We start from the raw sequence: 10,483 nt of genomic DNA on the forward strand, positions 1-10,483 counted from the left end.
ATGACTGTATGAAGGGGATTAAATGAGAAGGTGCATGTCAGGACTTGGCATAGTGCTGGCCCGTACTGTGCGCCAATCAAGGTTCATTATTTTATCTCCATTATTATTAGAACACAGAAGAGACTGAGACAGACTGAACCTAGAGCACCAAAAAGTAAAGACAGGACAGGATGAACAACATGATGGGTCTTCAAACCTATTAATTCAATAGCCACTGGAGTAGAGTGTCCAACTGTCCTTCTCAGTTGCCTGTGGTATAATCTGGGGAGTGGCATCTGTAGAAAGACATTAAAGGGAGGAAAAAACCCTAAACTATAAAAAGAAGAAATAATTTCAAAATTGTTACACAACAACTCTAGTTAGTAGCTCTACTAGGAGGTAAGTTTTATGTTCTCTGGCTTTTCTACAAGGTAGTTTGATATCTCCTGTATTTAAAAAGAATATAACAAGTATTTCAAGAGTATTTTAATACATATCTATTTTAAATAAAATCTAAGAAAACTAAAAATGAATTTTCATTAGTGAGCAGAGGAAGTATGAAAAAGCTATAATTCTTCAGTTGCCCAGTTAGAATCAGTATTAAAGGCCTACTATAAATGCAAGCAAACCAACAGAAAAGAGTAGGCAAGAAGGGATTCAGAAATTCTAGATCCTGAACTGGCTGGGACTCATGCCAAGACGACCCAAAAGCAAAAGAGACAATCCATATCAACCAGCTCTGTCGTCATCATTCATGGGTCAGCTGCCCATTACTCTGCTGTCTCCACAGGTGAATTCACTCAAAGAAGTCTTCAACACAGGGACCCTGGCGCAGTCCTGCTTGTTGCGAAGTGCCTGGAACAGCACCTGGTACACAGTGGGTGCTCAATAAACACTTGGTGACTAAACAACTCCAGATCCCACACTAGGTAGTGTTTATATACGAGGACTCTGAAGGGCACAGAGTGGAGGAGAAATTCATCTATTGATAACAGCAGTGCAAGGATCTGAATCTAGACATTTTGACTATGGCCTATACTAGCAACTAGACTTTCCTGCCTCCCAATCCGACCCAGGCAGCAATAAGAGACATCATCACAACCAAGCAGTAACTGCTAGCATTCTATATCTTTGGGCCGTAGAAAAACAAAAGTTAGGCCAGAACCGCAGCTCACTAGGCTAATCCTCTGCCTGCAGTGCCGGCACCCTGGATCCTAGTCCTGGTTGGGGCGCCGGATTCTGTCCCGGTTGCTCCTTTTCCAGTCCAGCTCTCTGCTGTGGCCCGGGAGTGCAGTGGAGGATGGCCCAGGTCCTTGGGCTCTGCACCTGCATGGGAGACCAGGAGGAAGCATCTGGCTCCTGGCTTCGGATCGGTGCAGCGCACCAGCTGCAACACACCGGCCGTAGCAGCCACTTGGGGGGTGAACCAACGGAAAGGAAGACCTTTCTCATTATCTCTCTCTCTCTCACTAACTCTGCCTGTCAAAAAAAAAAAAAAAAGAAAGAAAGAAAGAGAAAAACAAAAGTCAATAGAAAAAAGCAAATAGAACAAAGTCATCTAACTCAAGACAGTCCCATATGGTAAAATCCTAAATAATAGATTTATAATTTTTATAGCATATAGCACTGACAGTTTTTCTTTTTCTTTTTTCTTTCTTTTTGATTTTTATGGGGAATCCCATAAAATCACCAACTGGGTTTCATTTATTTCTTTTTTTTCAAGACTGTTTTATTTGAAAGCAGCGTGGCAGAGAGAGGGAGAATGACAGAAGACAGATACACAAACACACAGAGGTCTTCCATTCACTGGTTTACTCCCAAAATGCCTGCAATAGCCAAGGTTAGGACAGGCTAAAACCAAGTGCCAGGAATTCTGTACAAGTCTCCCAAGTGGCCAGGAAGAACCCAAGTAACTTGGGTCATATCTGCTGCCTCCTGGGTGTATTAGCAAGAAGCTAGATATGAATGTCTAGCACTGTTAGCTTTATAGTTCAATTAATGGGAAGAAAAAATGAAAAAAGAGATTGACATGATGAATTTAGACTGTAATACCTCCCATGAACAGCAAAATGACAAAATCATCAACTGATATGGAGGCAGCCTAAGAAAATATACATTAAAAGCCAAAAACCATGGCATTGGCTGGGGCCAGTGCTGTGGCATAGCGGGTAAAGCCACCGCCTACAGTGCCAGCATCCCACATGGGCTCCAGTTTGAGTCCCAGCAGCTCCACTTCCATTCCAGCTCTCTGCTATGGCCTGGGAAAGCAGAAGATGGCCCAAGTTCTTGGGCCCCTATACCCACAAGGAAGACCCAGAAGAAGCTCCTGGCTCATGGCTTTGGATCGATGCAGCTCTGGCCATTGTGGCCACTGGGGAGTGAACCAGCAGATGGAAGACCTCCCTCTCTCTCTCTGCCTCAGCCTCTCTGTAATTCTGCCTTTCAAATAAATCAATTAATCTGAAAGAAAGAAAGAAAGAAAGAAAGACAGACAGACCATAGCATTGGGTTGGTGAGGATGCACTGATTATAGAAGGCACAAAGGAACTAAAGAAAATGTCCTGATCTTAATTTAGTAGTGTTTATACCAGAATATATACGCATGTATTTATCAAAATCTACAAATCTGTATACTTAAAATGGGTATAATTTGTTAATATGTAAGTCATACTTCAATTAAGTTGACTAAGAAGTCTATTAGCAGTATCAGATACAATTTTTAGCTAAATAAAATATTCCATACACACCAAAAAAAAAAAAAAACCAGACATTATCACTTCCATAGCTAATATTCCCAAGTGAGATCTTTAAAAATGGGTCTCACATGTGTCTAGTTGACTTTTTAGGGACAGTTAATTAGGACAAAGCCAGTCCTAAAGAGCACCAAATGCTGGCCTTACTGCCAGCAAAGACAGCTACTGTGACCTACTGTTGTGATGGCCTGTGTCCTTCAGTCCTTTGGGTCATGTCTGAACACAGCCCACAGGCAGCCAGGGTGAAAAGGTAAATTACTGCACAAGGGCCAGACCACACACATGGCCAATGACCTGTCTGGGTGTGTTAGTGTTAGGACTCTTAGTTGTGAGCATCACAAACCAGTTCTGCTTGATTTACACAGGAAATTGATTTTTAAAAGAGCTACTGAAGAGTTCATAAAATCTCTAGGAAACCCAAAGAACCAAGCCTATCAGCTGCACCACCAAACAATGCCTACTGGCACACAGCAGAGTGCACTGTCCACACAGCCAGGCCCAGCCTGGCTTCTAGGAACAGCAGTCGTCACCCCTGTTCACACACCACAACTGCCTGCAGGGGTTCCTGGCACCTTCCCATTGCCTCCTCTTCAGATTCACCCTGGGGAATATGCATCTGGGCAGCCCTGCCCGCTGAGGCAGGAACTGTCCAATCAGAGGAAGAGCTAGGGCGCAAGAAGACTCTCAATGCCCACTACAGATACAACTGGCTTACTCCTGCTGCTTCAAATCCTGCTGGTGCAGGCCAGCAAGTAATGAAAGGTTTTCAACACAACATTCACAAGAAAAAAATCCTCACTGATAGAACTTAAATAAACAAAGGGTTTCAACACAACATTCACAAGAAAAAAATCTTCACTGATAGAACTTAAACAAACAAACCATCATACCCAGAGATAATGCTATCTGGAGAAATAATTTAGTTGTTTCTTTATTCAGTATATTATTTTCAAAATCTACAAGCTATCTCCTAGATTGAAAATAATTCTTCATTAGTAGTGTTTTCTAATTAAAAGAAAAGCAATTCAAACCTGAAGTAGCAGAAAATTTACTAGAATGCTAGATACCCTAGGAAAAAATTTTTAATCTGAAAATGCCATGCAATGACTGCTGAAGTACCAAATTCTATTTAAAATGTAACAGTGTTTTCTTAAAATATATTTTTAAATGTGTATTCTGCTTAAAAGAATGATTCTCAAGAGGCACTTCTAACCTAAATTTCAAAATAAGAAAAAAAAAGCTATGAAAAGCTATTAACATCAATTCAAGCTGACCAACTATGAAAAGTTATCAGCATCAATGTTAGATTTACCACAAAAATTTTTACTCTAAATTTTACCTTCAACTTACATATTTTACCATCCTTTTCCAAATGAAGAAGGCTTTAAGCAACCTCACTAAACAGTTAAGAAATAAGTTCATAGAACCAGGATCAAGTCATTCAAAACAAATAAGCAGGACAAAGTAGAAGCACTCCAAGGCCCCTCCACATCAGACCTGCAGCCCTGCCTTAACCTTCCACACACAGCAGCACTGTGACAGGAGATCCGGACGGGCACCGCACATGGACACACTCCTCCAGCTCCCTGCACAGCCCCAGCAGTTTGCTCTTTCCATATCATAGACACTCTTCAAAACTGCTATCTGCACATAGTTTAAAAAGACCATTTAAATTAGTGTTCATACTGCTTACTTTAAAAAATAAAAAGGCTGGGGCCGGCGTTGTGGTTCAGCAGGTTAAAGCGCTGGCCTAAAGTGCTGACATCCCATATGGATGCCGGTTCGGGACCCGGCTGCTCTCTCTGTTATGGCCTGGGAAAGCAATAGAGGATGGCCCAAGTCCTTGGGCCCCTGTACCCGTGTGGGAGACCTGGAAGAAGCTCCTGGCTCATGGCTCCTGGCTTCAGATCAGCACAGCTTCGGCCATTGCAGCCAATTGGGGAGTGAAACAGCAGATGGAATCTCTCTCTCTCTCTCTGCCTCTTCTACTCTGTGTGTAACTCTGACTTTCAAGTAAATAAATAAATCTTTAAAATAAAAAGGCAGTAAATGAAATAAGTGATAGTTTGTATTGCTTGAAGAAAAATTTGAAGATAATGAGAGGATCCAAAAGCAGAACTATATTTTCCAGATAATTCACTATTGAACAGTTAACCATTTAAGTAGAAAATCCATGCAGTTTTTTCATAATATGCATTTCCCATGAGCTTTTTGCAGACCCTCCATAGGTACAGATTCCAAATATTTTTTAAACCAGAAACTAATCTTTTAATTCTATTTTCCATGAACTTTTACAAGTACCTCCTATCAGAGGACCTAAGCAAGATACTGCACGCCACTACAGCAGACTAAGTAGGATGAGGTCCCAGGTCTCTCTCAAGGGGGTAAAATCAAACTGGGAAGGGGAGAAGCAAGTACAGAAGCAGCTATGGTTATATAACACGCAACTGAGCAGTGCTTTGGAGGCGCCAGGGAGGGAGAACCCAATAGAGAGGATCTCAAATTAAGGACCAGTTCCAGGCCGCATCACTGAAGGCAGTTTGTCAGGAAAGAGGTTGAAAAAAGGGCTTGAACTACAGATCAAGCCTACCCAGGTTCTCAGGAGTCCAAATGTAAGTAAGGAACTAGAAACCTTCAAGGTTCTTGAAGTAGACAAATTCTAGCAATAAATACCACTCCACGGGTGAGAGAGGACGCCGAGCCTGGCCAGAGCCGGGCCAGAGCCTTACTGGCTATTACCACAATAGAAGAAAGGCTGGGTCGCTGGTAAAAAGGAAAAGACAGACATGGAAAGCAAGAGAGATGAAAAATGTTTAAGATTCCAATACGGTTATTAAAATTACCGCAGTTTCATTGCCAAATGAATAAAATTAATTGGTCTTATTTTCTTCTGCTTTGACTGCTAGGGAGCTCAACCAAATACATGGCTTATTTCCAACACATGGCAAGCATTTTAAGCATTTTCTTTGCACCTTGTTAAGTCTATATATAAGTTGTTTTACTTTTCTTGACAAGGCTTTATCTGTATTTAGTAAGTCAGCACTAATTTTTTTTTACAGTAATACAAAAAATAACTTAGCAGATTAAAAAAGATCGAGACCAAGCCAGAGACAGCCCAAGCACCTGGTTCCGGGCTATAACCAGTGGGAGGCCAATCCAGAGCATTCTCCTCACCCTTCTTCCACTCAAGCAAAGCCCACAGCCCGCAACAGAAAATGCCAGAATGACTTCCTCAGCTGCCCTCATGACAGCGGCATGAGATCATTTCTACCCAAGGAGCTTCTGGAAAAGATTCCTGTGTGTTAAGAGGGAGTTATGAGGTGATATGCTCCTTCCCTCCCAGTTTTTGTTGTTGTTGTTGTTGTTGAAGATTTATTTATTTAGTTGAAAGGCAGATTTACAGAAAGGCAGAGGCAGAGAGCTCTATCTGCTGGTTCACTCCCCAAATGGCCACAACCGCCATAGTTGTGCCATTCTGAAGCCAGAAGCCAGGAGCTTCTTCCGGGTCCCCTATGCAAGTGGAGCAGCCAGGACTTGAACCTGTGCCCACATGGGATGCCAACACTTCAGGTGGTGGCTTTACTCACTACGCCACAGCACCAGCTCCCCTGCCAGTTTTCTTACATAAGCAAGATGTGTGGTGCTGCACCAATGATAGATACTACAACCACAAAGCAATGAACCTGAGCATCAAAAGTCAAAATACTAACAATATAGAGAAGAAGATCCAAAGACCTAACCTTGCAGCACCATTAAGCCACTGCCACAGTCTTAGAACCACCTATCTTTAGACAATAATTAGCCTGCTTATATTGGGCAGGGCATTCAGCCAATAATAGGACCAAATTTAAGTTAAGTCATCACTTGCCACGCCCACATCCCATACTGGAAAGTCAGGTTCAAGTCCTGGCTACTCCACTTTTGATCCAGCTTCCTGCTAATGTGCATTCTAGGAAGTAGCACATAATGGTTCAAGTACATGGGTGTCTACCACCTATGCAGATCTAGAACAAGGTCTAGACTCCTGGCTTTGGTCTGACCCAGCCCTGACTGCTGTAGGCATTCGGGGAGTGAACTAGCAGATAAAATATCTCCCTCTGTCTCTCTGTCTTTTAAGTAAAATGGGCCACTTTTAGTAAGTATTATTACTTGCCGAAAGTCTGTTTTTGACAGGTTGATTTGTATACTGCTGAGTTAGCAGGATTATTAGCTATTATTAGCTGGATGAGGATAATGATGATTGAGATGAGGATAACACAAACTTATAGCAAAAAAGGAGGCGATAAGCTGTAAGAGTTGCTGGGAACAGTTAAAAATAAAAACAGAAAAAATAAATAAGATAAAGTTTAAAGAAGTGTGATCAAGTGCCAATAAGGATATTTCTTGAAGTCCAGTACAGATGAATAAGACAACAGAATAAGACAAAAATGAAGACTTTCTTTTCTGGCAATGTTACAGAAAAGATTACCTAAAAATCCTCTCCAAAATTTGGGATAAAGAATAACAAGTATCTGTTTAAATGCATAAGTAGGTTCACAAGAAAGTACCTCCTCAATAACCAAAAATCAGAGTAACCTGAAATCCAAAGCTAAAGAAAAGTGTATGTGTGCAGGAACGTGGGGCTCTGGGGTGGGCCAGCAGCAGGTGGTACATGTGTGGAGAGGACTCTATGCTTGGCGACAGAACAAAAGAAAAAAGAAGGGATACAACTAGCATAATATTTTCTTTAGAAACACCTTCTCGAATACAATTATAGCTCATGAATATTTTTCAACCTCATCACCTTTGCAAGAGCAAATTCCACAAATGAACATTTTTTGAAAAATGTCCATATTACTTATTACAAAGAGTTGCTGGGTATTTCACTGCTGGCTTAAGTAAGACATGATAGAGATTATTTCCTCAAAACACTCAATGTTTCAGACAATACAAAAAGAACCATCATGCAATCAGGTACGCATGTTCAGTATATCTGTAATTATAGCAAAAGGTGTCCAAGTCTGAGGATTGCTTGGTAAAATTTTATCATTAGGGTGATTAGAACATTCTTCTAGAGACTATGTTACCAACTGTTTCCTAACACCTTACACAGCACATAAAAATTATATTTCAATTCTAAGCTAATCTCCTGGTGCTCTACATTATAGATCACTGAACTGGTAAAGGAAGGGCCCTGTGATGTAGCCAGGTGGGTTAACCCACCGCCTGGGAGGCCAGCACCCCCTATGGATGCCAGTTCGTGTCCAGGCCTTTTCCACTTCTGATCCAGCTTCCTGCTAATGCACCTGGGAAAGCGGTGGAGGATGGCCCAGTGCTTGGGCCCCTGCTCCCCTGTGGGAGACCTGAATGGAGTTCCAGATTCTTGGCTTTCCTGCCCACTGCAGCCATTTGAAGAGTGAAGCAGCTGACAGAAGATCTGGATATGGATCTCGATCTCTCTATCTCCCCAGCCCTCTCTCCCTCCCTCCCTCTTTTAACTCTGCCTTTCAGATAAATAAATCTTTTTAAAAAAATGGTAAAGGGAGAGTCTACAGACTGAGAAGAAGGTCTCTAATATTAAAGAGAGAAAGAATTATAGCTGTATCTAAAAACAAAACAAATACACACAAAAAAACTAAGGCTCTCCAACTTTTATACAGCTTGTCTTCCTCTGGTCTCATTTGTTTTCCAAGCTTCTTGAAAATCGAAGATATCATATATTCTCTTTGTTCACCTTCACATTTTCATCCTGGCTTTATGAATGGGATAATTCCCACCTGATGTTCCAAAATGACACCTCCATTGCTCAATTCATTTCAAGATCTTTTTTTTTTTCCAAAAAAATTCTCTTATCTTTGAGCAATCCAAACATTTCAACAAATATCATCCCCTCATTTATATTATCTTCACGAGGGTTATAGTCATCTTTGCTGTGTTCCCATATTACGTAAGACAGCCTTTTAACCTACGTGCCACAATAAATACACCATCCTAAACATTGCTTCAGATTGTGCTGCCAAAGAATGTCTTCCACAGTATGCACGCTAGATGGTCCAAGACTTAGAATTTATCAAACAAGTAAGGCCACGCAACACAGGGGGAAATAGTTAACCAGGAGACTGGAAAAAAAAAAAAAAAACAACTCCAGTGTGAAGCACCTGGGCTTTGCTCAGGCTCTGCTTCTCCCGCAGATAGAAGGAGAAGGTCCAGGGAACCGCTCCAGTCCCAGAGGACCGGGGCGCCTCACAGAGCGAGCTCAGGTCAGCTGGGGAATAAAGCACGAGTTGGCAGAGCAGGGAGGCGCCGGGGGCGCGCTGCATTGTGGGACTCGTTTCCACAGTTACCCACGTGCACCCAACCCAACCGCGGCCCGGCGCGGCCGGGACTACAAGTCCCAGAATTCCGCGGACTGCCTTTCCCCTTCACACCCGGCTACTGGAACCAGACCCTAAGGAAACCCCTAAAGCGCCCTTCCCGCATGCCAGGGAGAGGTCGCGCCCGTCGGGCGCTGCGCGAGGCCTCCGGGCAAGCTCTCCCTGCAGGCGAGCGGGTCGTGAGCCATCAGCCTCCACACCTGACAGCCAGAAATTAGACAACTGCGTCACAGACTGCCAAACCCACGGATCGCCAGGGACCCCGACACCTCCCCTGCGCAAAACCGCCACCCAGACTCCGGGGCCCGACCTCTCCGGCTCCCGCCACGGAAAACCCGCAGCCCGCGCCTCTGCCCCGCCTCCCAATCCCGCAGCCGGAGCCCGCGCCAGCGCTGACCTCGCTTCCCGCCGCTCGCGGGAACCGCCGCCAGAGCAAACCTCGGGACACCTCCCCCGGCCCCTGCACCCCAGCCCCGCCCCCTCCTCTCGCCGCACGCCGACGGTCGGGGCTCCCCCCCCCCCGGGACCCTGCCTCGATCGGGGGGGGGGGAAGCACCTCCCCCAGACACAACCCCCCAGCCCGGAGCCGGACCGAATCTGGACGTGACAGTCCAGCCCCTCCCCGCCTCCCCTTCCTCCCCAACTAGCTCTTCACCCCCGCCTCCTCGCCGGACCCCTGCCCCCATCCTGCCACCCCAACCCATCCCCGGGACCCCCACCGTCCCAACACCGCCGGCACCGGCCGCTCACCACCACCTCGTCCCCTCCCATCACTCCGGTACCCTGCCACCCTCCCAGGGCCCCTCCCGCCCGCCGGACTCCCCAACTCTTCCACCGCACCCCAAGCCCTCGCAACTACCTCGCTCTCCCGTTACCTCAGCCCTCGCCCCCTGCCCGCCCTCCCGCCCCGCTCGGGTGGCCCCCACTCCCCCGCCCCATTGTTCCCCCACCCCCGCCATCCAGCCCTGCTTCCCATTGTCCCCGCCCCCGCGCTCCCCTCGCACTCACCCGCCTTCCACACGGAGCCGCCCGCACCGCGCAGCCCCTCGGAAATCCTCACCCCTGCGCTCCGCTCGCTCGCTCGCGCCCTCCCCCGCTCTCCCGCCCCGGCCCTGCCCGCTAGCGCCCGCAGCCGCCTCCACCTCCATTCACCCAGGACACTCCGGTCCGGGCCCTTCATCGCACGTCCCGCCCCCCCTTCCCCCAACACTGAAACGGAGCCAGTCCCCACCCCCCTCACCTCCGCCCTCCCCCGGCAGGCCGGCCCCTTCCCCCCACGCCCGCCTCCGCCCCGCGCCGCCCGCAGCGTCACCGCCCGCCCCGGCCCCCGAGGGGAAGGGGTGGCTCCCGGGCAGGGGCTGCCGGCGCGTTTCGGGACGGGAGGCGCGGGGCGGGGAC

The 10,483-nt window shown here is 46.2% G+C and overlaps 1 protein-coding gene across 1 annotated transcript in view; it reads right to left on the bottom strand.

Moving 5' to 3' along the window:
* The window catches only part of DCUN1D4 (defective in cullin neddylation 1 domain containing 4), a 78,682-nt gene extending 68,449 nt beyond the window's left edge, over window positions 1-10,233 (bottom strand). The window contains 2 exon segments of the mRNA XM_062213222.1: window positions 10,094-10,188; window positions 10,190-10,233. Coding sequence (XP_062069206.1) covers window positions 10,094-10,188; window positions 10,190-10,233 — 139 coding nt within the window.
* Between the last annotated feature and the right edge of the window lie 250 nt (window positions 10,234-10,483).

Source organism: Lepus europaeus, chromosome 16, assembly GCF_033115175.1.
Source record: "Lepus europaeus isolate LE1 chromosome 16, mLepTim1.pri, whole genome shotgun sequence".
NCBI classification, from domain to species: domain Eukaryota; kingdom Metazoa; phylum Chordata; class Mammalia; order Lagomorpha; family Leporidae; genus Lepus; species Lepus europaeus.